Genomic DNA, 20,000 nt, shown 5'->3' with positions numbered 1-20,000 from the left:
CAGCAGACCACCGGCCCAGAATCCTGATGCAGACGCTGGGCCGGCAGCCAGAATAGACTCCCCACCCACCCCCCCCCCCCCCCCCCCCCCCCACCAAGCTCCTCGGTACCCCCGCCCCCCCCTCTCACCCCCCCCCCCCCACACACACACACACACACACACACACACACACACACACACACACACCGACCGTCCGCCACCACGGAATCCAGGGACCTGCCATTACCATACCTATAGGATATAAGGAGAGGGAGGGGGAGACTTTTTTTTTCTTCAGGAGAAGCGAGGTGGGGGAGGGGGGATAGACGGGGGGTGCTTCTAGAGTTTATCCTCCTCTCTCTCTCTCTATAGACTCTCCTTCCTAGCGCGCTCCCTCGCAGACTGCCCGTCGCTTTGATCTCCCCCCGCCGGTCCCCCCATGCACTCCCCTCCTCTCTCTCTCTCTCTCTCTCTCTCTCTCTCTCCCCCGCCCACCCCCCTCCGTTAACAACAGCTGACGTCACCGCGCAGAACGCTCGCCCCCGCGTTCCTCTCTCTCTCTCTCTCTCTCTCTCTCTCTCTCTCTCTCTCTCTCTCTCGCCCTGAAAGCGAGGTTTTGTGTGTGCGGGCTGTGCGGGTCGGCGCTCAGAGGACTGTAGGACACCGGAGGAGACGCAAGCAAGCAGCAGAGCAGAGCAGAGCATCCAGACACTATAAAACAAACCAGGAACAAAAGTCATAATACCTCTCCTCTCCTGCTCTACTCACACAAACTTTAGATCACTCACCTCCTCCTCCTCCTCCTCCTCCTTGATCAGAGCTAAGGGAACAGAGAAGAAAAACAAAGAAGAACATTGTTAACAACAATAATAATAAACTAATAATAATAATAATAACATGGAACACCAGCTGCTGTGTTGCGAAGTGGATACGATCCGGAGGGCTTACCAGGACGTGAACCTTCTCAATGACCGGGTGCTGCACACTCTGCTGCGGGCAGAGGAGAGCTACCTGCCCGCTCCCAACTACTTCAAGTGTGTTCAGAAAGAGATCGTTCCCAAGATGAGGAAAATAGTTGCGACGTGGATGCTGGAGGTTTGTTTTTTTATTAGACCATACATTAAAAAAAGGCTTGGTCCTTTTCTATTTGTTCCCCCTTCTTCCTGATTGCGGAGTGCTGCTTTTTTGTGTGTGTGTTTTGGTAATGTGGAGACTTGTTGTGAGCATTGATGCACTTCGGACCTTAGATGGTGTTGGAAGAACTAATAAAAAAGTATTGTTTTGGGCTCATCGTGCGGTTTGATATCTTTATAATTGCACAGTGTGTCACTAGCATGCATGTTACATAAACGTTCCGAAAACTATGTCCTCGTGTGTGTGTGTATGTGTGTGTGTGTGTGCTGCGCTGGGTGGTCCCTGACTCCCTAACCAGACATATGACTTATTAGCAACAGGACATGTTACAATTTAGATCACGATCACGACGCCTTTTATCACTCGTCAATCCTCTGCATTTCTCGGAATCTCGTGAAAATGTAATTACGTGGGAAGGGGGAGAAAGAAAAAAAAATATTCCAAATTAACAGCAATGTACACGTATGCAGTCTGGCCCGTGCCAGTATTACGCGCCATCTTTGTTGTCGTACGAGAAGCATTTTAATATCATTAAAAATCCCTAACAATGCCAGAAATGACAATAAGCCAGTCCACTGACCGACAACCGTGTCTATATCATAAGCCGTGTGTGTGCCCGCACCTGTGGCGTGTTCTGCGTGTACGAACTTGTAAAGTTTTGTTTTGGTTTATGCGAATCGTGTTCGTGTCTTCGGCGCTCGGTCGCGAAAAAACGCACTTTTCCTCCAAAAACGCCGGAATCAGAGCGATTTAAACAGTCGGCTTTGATAGTTCAGCCCTTTGTCAACATTTACATGCCGTTTTGGACGGATTCCGTCGTGGGCTTCTATTTTTTATTAATTTCCGAAAGTGTGCGCTCCACGACCCGGACGGAGATGTCGCACGGTCCACGTGAAGGCACCACGTCGTAGAAATTAAATTGTTTTAATGTTTTCCTGCGCGACAATTCGACACATCTGGGTCCCACCCGATAAAGCATACCACAAGGAACATTTACATGCCAATTATGTGCACCGGGGCAATTTTTAAATATTTATAATTATTTTTTGAAAAGATGACGAAGTTGAAAATGGAGAGTGAAACTTGCGTTGACGCCACCTTTGTGTGTGAGACAGAACTGACTGGAAACTAATTTCCCCCGACTGTTATGATAAGTGCGTTATTATTATACAGTAATGCCATCGATTTGTAAGATTCTGGGCTTTCGGTGCTAGGCCTGCATGTGGATGCCTGTGAATTAGGCTACATCAGTGGATTATGCAGTTAAATCACGCGTCACATACATACATTATTCCAAAGAAGGATTGCACGCACTTTTAATGTTTCTCGCCTCTTTACATTGAACTATTTCGTTTGGGGCTCGGCCATATTCAAGGCTTACACGTCTCTATTGATCAATGCAGTTTTGCACGTGTGCACACAGTGAACCGCAGTGTCAGTGTGACTCCTCGTGGGTGTCAAATGGACCCTCGCAGAGCCCATTTGACCCATTTCTGTGTGTCGCAGTTAACATCGAGGACTGTGGCTTTGACAGGGCTGAGCATGCATGCTTGTTATTCCTGTCTTAATTGCCCTTGCACCGCTCCTCCAACAGGTCTGCGAGGAGCAGAAATGCGAGGAGGAGGTTTTTCCCTTGGCTATGAACTACTTGGACAGATTTTTATCGGTGGAGCCCACGAGGAAAACCAGGCTCCAGCTGCTGGGAGCTACGTGTATGTTTCTGGCCTCCAAGATGAAAGAGACTGTGCCCTTAACGGCGGAGAAGCTGTGCATCTACACGGACAACTCGGTCCGGCCAGGAGAACTCTTGGTAAATTGAGCTGCTTGCTGCCCCTAAAAAACACTCTTCCTAAAACATGCATGGGGGATGTTGCATAACACACAGGGCCCACATGGGGCAGACATGATGCACTCACAGACAGACAGATATAGGGGTCAAGAAGAAAGCACACGACGTCGCATAGGCAATACATACGAATACTTCACGTCACGTGGTGATGATGATGATAATTATGAGGCTTAATATAGCGGTGGGATATGTATAAAAAATAAAAGCGTCTGGTTCATAATTTATGTGAGCCATTTAGGAAGTTGTTAAAGTCGAGGCTGAGATAGCAGCCTCTCTCTGAATGGCTGCCTGTTAACTTTCCCATGGTGACTGGCTGGGAAGGAAGGCCTCTCTCGTTTCATGAATGGTCTCTGTCTGTGAGCCATGCCCTGCGACTCTGTCTGCTGCTGTCCAGGAATCAACCCGGGCTTATAGCGACCCCCAGTGGCCGGGAAAACACATGGCAGAGATAGCGTGCGCGTGCGTGTGTGTGACTGTGCGTGAGTGTGAGTGAAAGAGAGAGATGTGATGGAGTTGTACATGTGCTGCATGTTCCATTGTATATTAGTCTATTAGAGCAATGGTATACCCGAACCTTTCAGCCCATGACTCCCCCAAATAATCATATTTTAATGTATTCATAGGAGCCCACCCCACCCTGACAAGCACTTGGAATTGTAGGAACTATACAATTAGTTTGACTCGGTTCCACAGATATAAATATTGTGGGGGAAGATAGCCAAACTACAAGCTCACAACACCTCGCAACTTGCATCGGCTATCTTCACAATGTTTGCCTCTTTCTTACGTATATAATATTGGACAATTTTGTATTAAAAAGGTCTTACAAGACACGACAGTCATTTAATATTCACTTTAGAAATGTGCAGATACCCCTGTAAACACTTACAGGCCCATTGTATATTGGTGTGTGTGTGCGTGTGTGCGCGCATGTGTGTGTGTGTGTGTGTGTGTGTGTGTGTGTGTGTGTGTGTGTGCGTGCATGTGTCTTATCTCGGTGTCATGCGTCCCTTGCTGCCATGTGGTGTCTGGTCAGCGGTCATCGCCATGTTGGCTTGTGGTGGACATTTTTGTCAACGTTCCATTTTTGCCACTGACATACGAAATGAGTGTGTAGTACAATACATATTACCAGAAAGAAACATATAAATAGATGACCATAACAAACAAGGTCTGTAACTATGGAACCAAATGGACCCTTAAATGGTTCCTGCCGGTTCCATTTGAACACTCTCAGAGTTACAAGGGGGTCTTTGCAAATAACACAGTGGACTCCTAATGTGCCCTAGTGTCATAGTAAATAATTGTCATACTATATTCTGAAGAAAACCTGGAGATTGACATTCATTGAGTGGGTGTTATGGTCAACATTATAATGGTGTGTAAAACAGAAAATCTATAAACATTTGCCACGGACAAAAGACCATGAAGTCTTTGCCCACCCACAGACACATTTGTCCGTGTGTGCGGCAGTGTTGTTTTCGTCGACTAAAACGAAGACGAGAAATGTTCGTCGACTACCTTTCTTCACTGACTAAAACTAAATAAAAACGAATCTATGATGACTAAAACTAAGAATAAATATACTGACAATTTCGTCAAAAAAAGACTAAAATGTTAGGAAGGGACTAGTGGACAAGAGATCCAGTTTTATGCTGGGTTGCATGCTGAAAATAGCAGATCTACAATCTCAGCGCAACGCGTTGCAAGTTTGTAGATCTGCTATTTTCAGCATGCAACCAAAGTGTAAAATATGTCATTACAACGACATCAAGGCCTGTCAAAACACATTTTAGTCGACTATATCAACTGTAGATTTAGTTGACTAAAATCGTATGACATTTAGTCGACTAAAACTAGACTAAACACTAGAACATTCCAGGTGACTAAAATGTGACTAAAACGAAGTGAAAACTATTCAAGAGACAACGACTAAAACTAAAATAGAAATTTGCTGCCAAAAACAACACTGTGCGGACATGTTGGTGACCCCTGTGTCTGGTTGTGTTCCTCCTCCTCCTCCTCCTCCTCCCCCGTGTGTAGCATATGGAGCTGCTGGTTCTAAACAAGCTGAAGTGGGACCTGGCGTCGGTCACGCCTCACGACTTCATCGAGCACTTCCTGTCAAAGCTGAACATCCACTCTAGCACCAAGCAGATCCTCAGGAAGCACGCCCAGACGTTTGTGGCCCTCTGCGCTACAGGTACGACACGCACGCAACGCAGGCAGGCAGGCCGGCCCACAAAGTCACTTGTTTCTCCACATTGTATGTGTCAGGAATGAGTTACGCAGTAGGACCCAAAAGCAGGCAACCAGATGCAGAGTAGATATCTTCAAGGTGTTTATTTAACTATCAATCCAAAAGGCAAAACATAGGCAACAACAGACACAAAACTCACTCGACATAGGTTTACGAACCAACAAGGACACATTGCAAACAAAGGGCTTAAATAGACACAGGGATCACAATACACAGGTGAACAGAACAAACAATCAACACTGGGATTGGCTGGGAGACTAACAGGACACAGGTGGGATCACAGGGAGGTGAGACAAGACAGGCTTACACAACTAGGCAGAACAGGAAACACTAGGGCAACACTACATAATAAAAGTGTGCAACAGACTGATATCGTGACAGTATGGCTTGTTGCGTGGCGGCGGCGGCGTGTCATATGGACGAAGCGTAGATTAAACGAGGCATTAAAGTTGAAACTCTAAATGTATTTGCACGTCGAGGGGTTAACGTGTCTGCTTTTCCCCTGTGGATGAAAAACAACAAAATGCAAACAGTAAAGATAAATAAAATAACTGTCAACAAGCATATAATGATAATTGGAATTGCTACATAGATTCGGATACAGGTGCACCAAGCTGCTATACATATGAGATAAAAGAAAAAAGGCTTGATATTTGGTCTCAAACATTTAATGTGTAATCTTTCCGGATAGCTGTTTCAGAATAGTTAGTGTTGCTCGTGCTCCTGCAGTAAACTTTAAACGAGTCACAGAGGTATGTGCGACATTTGTGGGAGAGCGCTGATTGGTCATGTTTTCCTTTGATCTGCGAGAGATGCTATTTTTTTACAACAGGATTATTCATTGGTCGCGGGGTGTGTTTATGCATTGAAAATGGTTGTTTCTGCCGTGCCGGCAATCGGTTGGTCTCAGCAGCACGTGTGTGTGTCTCTTAACTTAAGCACTTCAATCCCTGTAGTCCCAGAGAACTGGACTGGAATGTCTTTGCCAAACATAGCAGATCTAGAAGCTCCTTGTAGATCTGCTATTTTTGGCGAAGGATTCCTCCAGAATATGGAGGCCCGGAGTCCCCCAGGGCTCTGTACTAGGCCCCCCTCCTGTTTTTCTTTTAGATCCGCTATAGTTTGGCCGAATGTTCACCCCCAGAACAGGGACCGCTGGCCTCAAGTGGTAATGATGATGGCTGCAAACTGAAGGGGGCGCTCTCGCGCTGCATTATGATTCCCCCTTAACTACCCACAACTACTGTATTTAATATTGGAACTACCCACCACTACTGTATTTAACACAATCCACGAGATATCTCGCGGAAAGCTATTATTACCATCTGGGGCCATCCATGAGATACATGAGATTTGATTAAAAACTATTATTGGTACCTTTTTCCCCCCGCTTCTGTTAGCTTCCGTTGCTAGCCTCCACAGGCCTCCCATTATAGAAACAGCCTACATGATCCACGGTACACGTGCACACACACAGGGCTATTTAGTGTTTTGTTCTGCTCAAAATGGGACAAAGTACCATGTTTAGGGCCTTATAAAACATTAATCCGTGCTCACGCTGAGAAAAATAATACGACTACAGACTACATATATGGAGGCTATCACTTCCGGGGTCGGGGGGATGTGGCTCTTCTTCTTTGCTTATGTCACGCATTTCACTGGCACTCGCCTCACGATCTCGCCTATGGTAACAGCATTGGAATCGTTTAATGTCAGTCACTCAGGTCCAGGTGACACTGTGTCACGACATCCCAGCTTGATGGCGTTAACAGTTAACTGATCCCCTTTTCCTGTCCTTGTTGTTCACTAGAATCATTTCAATGTCATTGGCGTTTGAGTTTATTTTTCACATCAATTTTGGTTGTGGTTTGTTTTGTTGTGTTGGTCCGACATGCGTTGCGTCGTGCTCGCGGTTAGGTCAGGGTAGGGCGTCGGTCTAATGACAGTCAGATCAATAGTATGTCAGAACTAACGCCTGTACGCGCCCAACATGGCCACAACAACAGGGACGACAGGGTAAAAGCAGCTAATGCATTTTCACACACACACCTCCTCTGAGCGTTCTGTGTTGGTCTAAACCCCTCCCCTCTCCCCTCCTCTCTGTGTGTCGTGCAGACGTGAACTTCATCGCCAGTCCTCCGTCCATGGTGGCAGCAGGCAGCGTGGTGGCAGCCGTACAGGGTCTCTACCTGAAGAGCCAGGACGCCTCGCTCTCCTCCCAGAACCTCACCAACTTCCTGTCACAGGTCATACGCAGCGACCCGGTACGTCAGTGGGAGAGACGCACACGCATGCACACACGCACGCACGCACAAGCTTGTAGATCGGCTATTTCCCCTCAATATTTATCTGTGGAACCGAGCCAAACACAATTGAATGCCTCAATTTCTTTTGGGGGGGGGGGGGGGTCTCCAGTTCAAATATGATTATTTTGGGAGGGTCCCCACTCTCCAGTTCAAATATGATTATTTTGGGGGGGGTCACGGTCTGAAGAGGTTGAGAACCACTGACTTAGTTGACTGGGGTCCCCCAAGGCTATGCGAGGTTCGCTATTATCTTCCATGTACACGAAAATCTCTCGAAAAAAATAACCAACGTAAAAGTATATGGAGCTTAAGTAAGAAGCATGAATCTACATCCATGTATTTATGTGCATGTCTACTTGTTTTCCACGGAGTGGCTCAGCCTGTTGTTGGTTCACCAGGGTTCATGTCACAGACCTCGGACCTTGCACTTTGTTAGCCGCACTGGATAAGAGTGTCTGCTAAATGCCTAAATTGCAAAATGGAGACAAACACATGCACGCACGCACACACATTAGATGCAAGCAAGTTTTTCTGGGCATGTCATTATAGGAGAGATCAACACATTTTCAACAACTTCATAAAGTTCCAAAGAACTTCAAAACATTTCTTACAAGACTGGCTATTTTACCTACTATCGTACGATTAATACTATACTGGGAAAGTAGCCAATCTACAAGCTCTCACACTGCGTCTCAGCACTCATGTTGTCATCTTGTACATTGCCCATTTTTTGCCAGAGAGACTTGATGTAGAGGGGAAAATAGGAGGCGACCCAAGTACACACAGTACAATGCATGACAGATGTACACATGGAGATATTGAGCAAAGGGAAAAGTTGACAAAAACATCCAAACCATGAAATACCACATGTGAAAACAGAAACATAGAGTGTCACACTGGGTCATGTTCCCATGGATTATTCTTTTACTACCAAATGAGTCTTGCCTGGCCAGACGATCAGTGATCTCTGGACACGGCTACTGAGGTGATGTCTGGAAACATCTAAATTCAATGTAGACGTATAACCAGTGCCGTTTAGATGAGAGAGTTGTGACAACTCAGTTCACTTCACGGGGTCAGTCCAATGGCGTCTCTTCTACATAGACTTCTATTGGCGAAGAGCATGGCGAAGAGTGACAAAGTCCTGGACCGGAAGTTGGCAGAATGCACTGGACTCAGGCAACAGCCCAGCTTTAATGATCTTAAATCCCTTTATTTTAAATAGTTTTTTAGTAATAGTACAAGATGAACATTTCAGAGACTTTAGTTGTTACTGTGCAATACTTTAAAACAGTTGTCATGTTGCACACATGCTTAGAATTGCTGATATTTGAAAACAATGCATTTCAAACTCCAGCTTGTCACACTCACAGGGCTGCATGAACAGCGCTGTTTTCTGCCCCCTCAATGGCGCCACTCTCCTATAGTCTACACCACTTTGGTTATAACCAGCTCCGCCAACAAACCTACACCCTTTGAGAACAATCATATCACCGTCCCAATATGAAGTAAACCTCATATGTCCAAAACAACTGTTACTTTTCAGGTAATAGGTTTCTGCCTGACAGTCAGCGACGATATGTTTTGTTTAACGGGGTCCACCAGAGATCTATATATTCCACCCTCTAGTAGTATTTCCCAAATGGCATCTGTGAATTTTTATGTTAAAACTTTTACTAAAGCAAAATGTTGAGTGAACCGAGTAGCTATCTATATAGAGCGTCGCAGTCCCTCCCTCTTTCAGAACAACGAGTGGCCCAGGAAATGAATCGCATTGCATTTTTCCCATAGGCATTTCTTAAATTATTTATTTAAAGACCTTTTAAGCGTCGTACGAAGCCAACTCTTGTCGTGACAAATCATGACAACACACACAATATTTTGGACCAAACAAATAATTACAAAGAAGAAAAACAACAAAAAAAAGTCTTGTAACCTGCTGTTTTTTCTACGTTCGAATTCTTTGTTTGGCCCGAAAAATGTTGTTTGTTGTCATGATTTGTCGCGACAAGAGTTGGCTTCGTACGACGCTTAAAAGGTCTTTAAATAAAAAAATATAACAAATGCCTATGGGAAAAATGCATTGGGATTAATTTCCTGGGCAACTCGTTGTTCTGAAAGGGGGAGTGACTGCGACGCTCTATATTGTGGTATTGGTATGCTTGCTAAAACGAGTTCTGTGTTCCGCGTTCTGATCATGTGACCTCCTCCTCCTCCAATCAGGACTGCCTGCGGTCGTGTCAGGAGCAGATCGAGTCCCTGCTGGAGTCCAGCCTGCGCGCGGCGCAGCAGCAGCAGCATCACGCCGTCTCCACGGAAACCAAGCGCGTGGACGAGGACGTGGACCTGTCGAGCACGCCCACCGACGTCAGAGACATCAACATCTGATTGGCCGGCGATCTGCGCCCCACAGGCCACACCCCCCCACCCCCCCGCGCCCCCCGGGGCGGCGATGTTACATTTTGTGCGATCACTTTGCAGACCTCACCTGTAATGGCCAGTCGGAGAGAGAAAGAGAAAGAGAAAGAGAGAGAGAGAGAGAGAGAGAGAGAGAAAGGCCTTCTGGGTATGAAGAGACGGTGGGAGGAGCCTGGGAGAATGACTTCTTCCCCCCCTATATGAATATGGATGCCCCGCCTATTTTGTAACCCGGCCTTGTTTCCTCGTTGGCCAATGATGGCCCGCATCTTTGCCCGCCCACTGCGCCCTGTCTCGACACCTCAGCGTTACCTGCCTGTTTTAGGTTTACCACGAGACGGGACCCATATTAAGCAGTCTCTGGTCTTTCAAGACAATACCACCACGGAAACCTCCCTCCCCACCACCCCCTCACAAACACGCACGCACGCACACACACACACACACAGACAGACACACGGACACACACACACACACACACACACACACACACACACACCTCCTACCCCGGCTGGGGCGAAAAACTAAGAAAGAAAGAGAGATGGTGGCGTAACGTCTAAGCCCCATAAACAGACATTGTTTTCTTATATATGCCCTGATATATTAAACTTAGGATTTTTAAATTACCAGACTTTGCTCTCGCCTACTAAACCATCTCGAGTAGGACCATGTAGTCTGTTTTTAGCTTTTTTTTCTTTTCTCCTCTTCTTTCCATTTTATTTTATTTTTTAATCTGACATCTTATTAAAGAGAAGAGGCTTATTGTTTGTTTATGTTAGTGTCCAAGTATGCCTAATTTATGCTCTGAAAACACTAGTTCTGCAAACTCACGCGCCGTGCGGTGAGCTTATAGGCCTTGTTCTTTTCGGCGGAGTGTGAAAGGTGCTGAAGCCTACCCCGTGGTGTCTTGTTGTGCCGACACTCATCATGTATCCAACTTGCTTGCTTGTGTGTTCGTTTAGTCACTTTATTATGTTATCACGTTTAGAACTCGTTTCAGAATTATTCCTGCCTCTTCTCTTTAAAGCTGGGCTGGGGCTTCTCGTGGGGCAACAGTGTGTCGTGTATTAATCGTGACGCCGCGCCGCTCTGTTGGCGCCTTCGAAGGTGACTGTGGGGGTCGCCGGTGTCAGGTTTGGACGACTTGAAACTGCTCATAGCTACAGACAAATGAGTATACTGCCTACAAACCTTATATAGTCCAGTTTGTGTATGATTATTACTCATTCAGCTAGCTATGATTACTAAGCTTAAAAATCCATCATGTATACACACACATTCCTGGCGGAGCAAACCCACAGGCCACAGTTTTTTCTTTCTTCCTTTGTTTGATGTAGTTATATATTATATATATAATAGATATATTATATATATACATATATATATATCTTACCTTCTAATACCATTCCAATTTTGTTTTCTAAAAAAAAAAAGAAAGAAAAAAAGCACTTTTGGTCAGCTTTGGCTGGCTCATGTAAAAAAAGAAAAGAAAAGAAAATCACATTGAGTTGGTAAGGCAACAAAACATGGAATGGGGGACGGAGCGGGTATCTTAGCTACGGTGGGACTGCTTTGAAGAGGAGAACGGATGCCTGCAACAACAAAAGAAAACAACTAAAACAATGGTTCTCCCTCCGATTGTACGTGATCCATGTTAAAGGGACACGCTAGTGTGGTTCTGACAGGATCCACTCTGGAAACCTCACCCCCCACTCTAATGAACATGAGGGTTTTTTACCTCCCAGGAGGGCTGGGAAATGTATAGATGTGGTGATATGAGACTAGATTGTGTCTGGGGATATTGGGATATCGTAATGATGTGTTATGACCTAAGTGTTGTTCTTTTTCCTGGTTGTAATCACGCAAGCCTTAGCAGATCGGTGCAGATCTACAAGCTCGACGACGTCGCGTACGTTTGGATTGGCTTGTAGACTGGCTATTTTTGGACGATATATATATTTTTTGAAAGTAAAATTGTCGCAACACGACATTATCGGCCACACAATACGATATTATTGTCACAATATCGATATTGAGGTATATTTGGTCATAAAATGTTGTCCATATCGCCCCGGGCCCTACCTCCGGAAGGGATCAGTACAGCTTCTCCCCACCGCTGTTATAAGACCCTGCCCATGTGTTTTGGGGAAAGGGGATTGGGGGGTGGGATGGGTTATGGGAGTGTTTAAGACTACGGAGATGATTTTGCACAAACCTAAAGACATGGGCTGTGTTTTTTTGCGGCTTGCCTAAGAGAGCGAAGACGGGCAAGAATGAGAGACGGAGGAGGAGGAGAGAGAGAGACGGAGGAGGTATTAAAGACGTTGAAAGTGACAAAGAGAGGCAAAAAAAAAAAAGTTTTTTTTAATGGCTCGAAAGCGTTTCTTAATGCTGGTGGAGCTCAATTAGGTCTCTGATTGTATAATAAAAAGGACACAGAGTAGGAGAGAAACACTCCTTGTTATTCAGCTGCTATGGAAACGAAATCCCAGCTACGTGTAAAAAAAACAAACAAACATAAAGAAAACTAATGACGAAAAAAAAGAAACAATGCTTTTCTCCTATTGTGTTGCTGCTACATTTTTTTGTTTTGTTTTTATACATATAAATGTCAATATACTGCTATGCTAGTTTGAATTTTCTCATAGAAAATTATGTTATTGACATCCTTGCTTGTTGTTTTTATGTAGATTTTTATGTGATCAGTTGTGTATAATTACTTAATATTGATTTTCTGTGCTATTCCAAAAAAGAAAAAAAGAGGAAAATTGTAGATAAAAAAAGGTTTTGATCCACAATACCTCATATGACAGTCAAGATTTATCTCTAATTTCTAGTCAGTTTTCTTTTGTTTTGTTTTGTTAGTTATTATTCTATTTGTACGTGTTGGTTCAGCTAGTGCATACTAGCTCTGTTGAAACTGCTTGTTTGATGGAAGCCAACCAGACGCGGCTGTGGTTTGATACTGGTGCCATAACAAAAAAAGTGGGATTATGTACAACTCTTGTTGAGTGTTATCTGTTATGCCTGATTTATACTCGGTCGCGCGCCGCGGGCGCCTACCGGAAATAGCCTATTCACAAGCTCACGCCGCGTCTCGGTGCGGCGCTCCGTGAGCTAATAAACAGGCTATACTTCCGGCACCCCCCCCCCCCGACACTGGCGCACAAGTAAAAAATCAAGCTTTTAAGCTGTCTCCGTGATAGAGACTTGATCCCTTCCTTAGGCCCATTGCGGCCTTTTCCCTTCCCCTTTTTTCTATTTATGAAAATGTTTTTCTTTTCTTTTTCTTATTTTTTTTTTGCTCCAGTTTTCAAACCGTCAACGAGTGGATATGTTGTTTGTATGTAAATAGACAGATAGGTTGTCATGCTTGGTATTAAAGCCATAGACCTTATACAAAATCATTCCACAGTTGACTCTACTTCATGCCAGTTGTCATGTCTGCAACCGGGAGGCACAGTGTGTATTCATATTTGTGTTGACTGCACAATAAAAAAACAAAAACAAGTTACAAGCAATCTTGAAAAACCCTGCTGTCTGTCTGCATGTTGTCCAACCTTTGCACCTTTAACCCATTCTGACCTGAGATCAGATTCTAACGCACAGAAGAATGGTGGTTCTTTAACGCATTTTGGCCTGAGATCAGATAAAAAAAAAATGTCTTAAATCCTGACAGTTAAAAAAAAATAGCAGACCTACAAGCTCGTAGCGCGCCACTCGGTGGCGCGCTATGAGCTTGTATTTTTAGCTATTTTTAGCTTTTAGCTATTTTTCAATAGCTAAAGCATGACATAATGCCAACACCAACAGGGGTTCCCGTACAGAATGGGTACCATAAACCATCACAAACACGTCATTGTCTCCACCAGGCCGAAGGCGCCCTCCGTCTGTCCGAGTGTCCGTCCGTCCGTCTGAAACTGTACACACACACACTCCCTGAAACCCAGAGCAGAACCTCTGCCCGCGTTTTCCACACATAGATGAATCCACAGCGTGGTTTTCCTTTTTCATAAATAACATCTAGCACTACTATAATGGATTCTCAAATGCCTTTGATGTGTGCAGTGAGGACACAGAGGACCGTCTTAGCGACTGGAATAGGTCGCAACCAGTCTACCAGAAGGTGTATTTATTCATGGATTACCGTAGAAAACACATGGACAAGGACAAGAATACCACATGTATAGCTCTTCACCCTCGACAGACCTCTGTCCATATAGACCGTATTCACACGGTGGCCATGTTGGCATTTGGCATTGAAAATCACACCCGTGTGAAGTGAGGGGCGCTCTTATCATTATACATCATCATATACATCATCTCATGAACAACTGAATTCATGTGGTTGGTTAGCCGATTTGCTCGTTTACATATGACGTACATCTTCCCTTCATTGTCAATGGCATTTAAAGCTTATTTTGTCACAAATATTTGAGCACATATGACCTAATTTCTCCTTTCATTGTCAATGGCAAATATGAGACATGTGGGGGTAAAGCTATATACTGTATATAGTAGGCCACCAAAAAGCAGGGTGGCATTTCCTTAACCTACTGTAATGGCAAGATGGTTAATGACTGCTGCAACTCCTTGCAACTGGTTGAGAGTTGCCACAATGCCACTAGTTGCATTGGTGTGGACGGGCCTTATTCCTTCCTGGGCGAGGGGGATAACATCTTACAGGCATTAGTGTGCCTTTCCACGCTCGAACCTCCGGCGTTACAAATTCAGCAGCCACCCTGGGCTTCGTCCAGCAGAGTGCTGAGCCCAGAAGCAGTTATGGAAGTTATTTTTCCTTCAGGCTGGCTCTCAAGGAGCAGTGGAAATGCTGACACAATGCCACTGGCCTGGGGGTGGAAATGGAATACAGGGGTGCAAATGTTGCTGCATTCCCACTAGGTTCCACGTTAATGCTTGAGCCACGTTGGCCGTCCCTATAAGACGAAAGCAACAGCCTCTGGGCCACCACCTGATCCTGTCCTTCATTGTTTGTTTCTGAGATTAGTTTTTCTTGACCACACAATCATGTTAAGAATTTAGACAGACAGACAGATGCAAGGCTCACTGTTTGCCTGGTTCAATGTACATAACGTTATTTATTAGATAGCATGTTGTTTAGACAGATGCTATTGTTTACCTAACTAATGCCCTATGTAGGGCTCTATTTTGCGTGTCTCAAGTCCTCACTTTTTGTAAGAGCCAAAGTAGTTACAATGTGTAATTCCTATTTTTGAGGGGCGCTATAGCTAGCCTCTCCTATATACAGGTTTAATGTTAGTTTTTAGTTCAATTTAAAAACGCCATTGACAATGAAGGGGAAATTAACGTCATATTGTCCCTCATTACGTCATATTGTCTCTTTATTGTTAATGGCATTTAATGTTTGTGTTGGCACCGTTTGTTTTACATCACCATTACATCACCTAATCAACATGAGTTAGAGTGTCAGACTTTAATATATTAGCGCCCCTCACTTCACACGTCTGTGATTATTTTTATCTTCAAGTCCAATCGGGCTAAGCACTTGTGGCGTCCTCAATTTTCTGTCATCACTTTATATCCTCAATTAAATCATTGCTATTGGGTGCTCAGCCAATCAAATCATCGTTATGGGGGTGCTCAGCCAATCAAATCATTGCTATGGGGTACACACAACCGCTCCTCAAAACCAAAATCCTGGGTTAACGCATCAGGAAATGTGCAGAGTCGCTCTAAATGTGGTGAGGTCAGTTGTGTTCTACATGGGAGGCGAGAGGGGAGGGAGGAAGGGGGAGTAGAGGCGGGTACATAGGTTGGTGAACCAATAGGGAGCCGGCGTCCGTTTCCAGCGCTAGTTTGATCCGCCTCTCTATGCCAAGAAAAGGGAGCGTTCTTTCAGGCTAGGTCCGCGTTGACTTCCAAATTGTTGACATCATGACACATGAACATGCTGGCATGAGCAGTCCAGTCACTGGTTCAAGATTCGATCTCGCCATGTCTTCAGTATGTGTCGAAGGGACCTTCCTTACTCATTTTTACTTTGTTTTCAAATATGATGCTTTGTATGGTCCCATTCATATTAACCTTGCAGCAATATTTTTAAAAAGATGCATCATTAGTCATATGTGTCGAAGTGGCAAGACAATCCATTTTCGTCACCGCTAAACTCCTTATCCCTAAACTTCTTTGCCTTTTTTTTTTTTTTTTACTATTTTGCAAAACATTTTTGAATACCGGTAGTTAAAATGACAAGCTCACGACGTGTCAATGTAGATTGGCTAGTTGAACTATTAACTATAACTAAAGAAGTTTAGGGATAAGGGGTCACGAAAATGGAGCCCTTAGGGCAATATTTGCGTCTATGCTAAACCCCTTATCCCTAAACTACTTTGCCTTCATCATTTTTTTATAGTTCAACTATAGCCTATCTACATCGACATGTTGTGAGCTTGTAGATTGGCTATTTTAACTAATATTTACTTTTCAAAATAGTAAAAGAAAAAAAAAAGAAAAGTAGTTTAGGGATAAGGGATTTAGCATGGACGGAAATAGAGCCCTTTATCCCTAACTGATCCCCCTGAGTGCTCATCATGACAGCAGCCATCACCAGCTGGGTGAAGCTGAAATTGAATTTCCCTGTGCGATCGATGCATTTCCGTCTTCTGATGGTTTGAGTTGAAAACCTTCCGTCTCCGAGTCAGGGGTATGCAGTGGCAGGTAGAATATCTGACCGCATGTAGCTGTAGCTCAGGACGTCTTTCCAGTAGGTCTGGGGCTCATAGTCAGAGGCTTGGTACAGCAGTGATCAACCTCCAAGACAATTTACAATTTAGGCATTTAGCAGACGCTCTTAATCCAGAGCGACTTACATTAAGCAAGAACAAAAAGCATGGGAATACATCACAAAAAAGCATTTATCATGAAACATGCGTAAGCTAAGAAAGTAACAGTGGAATATCTATATTATGAGACTATACATATAAACTATATATCTATACTACTATGCTATATGTACTATGGCGTGCTATGACTATATACAATGCAATTATAGTGCTGTCTACATAACATGCTATAAGTCTGTATCAAATGCTATCTAAGTCTACAGAAATACTATCTAAGGGGGTAGGATAAGTGCTATGGGCCATGATGGAGTCTGAAAAGGTGGGTTTTCAGACTACGGCGGAAGATTGGGAGAGACAAACAGCAGGGAATGACAGAATTGTGCTACATGGTGGATGTTTGTGGTTACATCAAAGATGTAAGCAAGTTGCTGATGAGTGAGACATGTTGGATATCCATACGTATATTAAAATTGCTTAGGGGGGACATGGTTGATCAAACTTGGCACAAACACAATCCAGGGGTCCACGACGTGTGGCCTGGGGACAACAGCGCACCGTCGCTCTAATCAACACCAAAGTTGGGACATGTTGTGTAACGCAGCTATATGCCAGAGGTCCCACATGGGCCAAAAAACAACATTTAGTCGTCCACAAATGCGGCGAATGGTTGTGATACTCACGATAATGTGTTGGAAAATAACCATCTTTGTTGTTATTAGTCAAGCGGACATGCCCATATTTCTTTGTGTTTCTGAGGATGATGTGGGTCATATTTAAGAATATAATGGTAGCAACCTCCCAAATTACCCCGTCAAGATACTCCATGACCAATTTCAGACTACCATTGTCTATTTATGTAATTTTAGTGAATTAATATTTGCCTTTACACAATTTTGCCAGAGCCATATACCAAAAAGGGGGTTTTGAGGTAGGTGGAACATTTTGACAACTTTTTATCATAGCTCATCATTTTCAGCACATTTTTTCCAATAAGAAAACACTGATTGTCTCCACCAGGCCGAAGGCATGGAGGGAGAGTATGTTTTGCACTCCGTCCGTCCGTGTGTCCGTCCGTCCGTGTGTGTGTGTGTGTGTGTGTGTGTGTGTGTGTGTGTGTGTGTCCGTCCGTGAGCAGCTAATCTCGGCCACCGTTAACCCGGTCGATGCCAAATTTTGCACACACACTCCCTGAATGCCAACGATGAACCTCTGCCCCAAACTTTCCAGAACGGCCTGTTATAGCGCCACCAGGAGGCCGCTTTGTGCAAAACAAGTTTTTGCACAGCACACCTACAGATTTTGTCCAAACATCACGCAAATTGGTACACAGTCTCTCTAGAGCCATTCAACCAAACCGCTCTTTCAGATTTCTCAGACTCCATCCTGATTGGTTAAGATTGGCTTCCAAATTTCACAGGAGTGCTCAGTTTCAAACAAAATGCTGCAAATCATGAACACATCGCGTGATTTCCGTGAAATTGTGCACCCACATTCCCACTAGGCCGAGGACAAAATGCCACATGAACAATTTCAACTCAGCCTCAAGGTGGCGCTATAACTGGCCGAAAAGTGTTTTTACCTCTAACTGCACGGATCTGTGGATAACCTGGTGGAGACCTGTGCCCAGAAGGGCACTTTTTCTAGTTAGAAGTATATTTCCCTTTTGGTGTTAGCATTACGTTATGCTTTAGCTATTGAAAAATAGCAGCTCTACTAGCTCATATAGCGCGCCACCGAGTGGTGCGCTACGAGCTTGTAGGTCTGCTATTTTTTAAGAATCGTGAAAAGTGACATGAAAGTGTTTGAGAACCACTGACAGAAAAACATAGCTTTTTCAAGAAAACAGTCAGGTTTAAAAGACATTTGCAGAATCGTCTCCCAGGTCAAAATTGGTTAAGACCTCGCTGTGAAGACTATAGGGCTAGTGATTCAGTGGTAGAGTGGCTGGTAGAGCGGCCAGATGGAGAACCGCGAGGTTCCCGGTTCAATCCCGGGGCTCCCCCAGAGTTAGTGTCCATGTGTCCTTGAGCAAAGACTCTGGCTCATGGTGTACTCAACATGTCCGTGTTCAGTGAACACAATGGGGCTCTAAGGGCTGGCAAGTATAGACTAATAGGGCATAGTAGTGGCCGTGGTTTTCTGGTTCCACTGAAAAACCGTCCATTAATTTTTCCCATAGAGATTAACAAAGATATTTATATCAGTTTTAATATTTAATTATAGGCATACTACATTTGATAAATACGCTTTGTTAGCAAAGCAAATTTGCCATGAAATTATCTGTAGGCAAAGTTTGTTATCTGTTATTGTTTTTTTTAATTTATGGACCATATTCAGAGCAAAAATACAATTATTAGAATTTGTCTGCAGGGTCAAGCCGGTAATTCAAACTATGCCCCTAAAAAAAGAAATACAGGCTATTCGTTCATCTTATGACATCTCTCTGGCTCGAATAAATAGGGACTGTCGTCATATTCAAATGCGAATTCCTCATATAGCCTATACTGTATGCTCCAGTTCAGTGGAATACATCAGGATTCAGGAAATAAGCCTATACCATTGAGAAGGAATTTGTATTAGTGAAGACCAAACTCACAACACAAACCATAAAACTACCATTTATCTTTTGAGGACCAGGAAAATTGTCTTCACAATGTAAAATCTACTATACTTTCTCTTTATGTTCTTCTCTCTCTCTCTCTCTCTCTCTCTCTCTCTATCTCTCTCTCTCTCTCTCTCTCTCTCTCTATCTCTCTCGCACAGGAAATATAATATAGCCTATTGTAAATTGTGTCTGAATAATCCCGTATAACGTAAGGGATGGGCTGTGAAAGGCAGTCATTCATTCATGCAGGGACATTTGGCCCTCACAAGAGTAGTGATACAAGGCGCGCGCGCACACACACACACACACACACACACACACACACACACACACACACACACACACACACACACACACACACACACACACACACACACACACACACACACACACACACACCACAGCCACACACGTTCGTCCAGTCATTTTGTTAATGAGCAACAGCTCGTACTTGTCATGTCATGCTTCATAAACGCTGTGCTGAAACGCATCATGTATTATAATTATTATTATGGCATGAATGAAATAGAACATGTTCTTCGCTAGATTACCCTATATCATAATAAACCCTTTATAAACTATAGATCACTCCAAATAATAAGTGGATATAAGGGATTCTACAGCT

General features: G+C 44.1%; 1 protein-coding gene across 1 annotated transcript; it reads left to right on the top strand.

The window, feature by feature from the left end:
- The first annotated feature begins 691 nt into the window (after window positions 1–691).
- ccnd1 (cyclin D1) lies at window positions 692–13,453 on the top strand. The gene is made up of 5 exons (XM_083760128.1): window positions 692–1,074; window positions 2,708–2,923; window positions 5,006–5,165; window positions 7,338–7,486; window positions 9,752–13,453. The coding sequence occupies exons 1-5, from the start codon at window positions 877–879 to the stop codon at window positions 9,914–9,916; spliced, it is 888 nt and encodes a 295-aa protein (XP_083616254.1). The 5' UTR covers window positions 692–876; the 3' UTR covers window positions 9,917–13,453.
- The last annotated feature ends 6,547 nt before the right edge of the window (window positions 13,454–20,000 follow it).

Source organism: Protomyctophum parallelum (assembly GCF_964188405.1).
Source record: "Protomyctophum parallelum genome assembly, chromosome: 2".
Classification (NCBI taxonomy): Eukaryota; Metazoa; Chordata; class Actinopteri; order Myctophiformes; family Myctophidae; genus Protomyctophum; species Protomyctophum parallelum.
The sequence above is the reverse complement of the archived record's forward strand: the minus strand, read 5'-3'. Positions and strand labels throughout refer to the sequence as shown.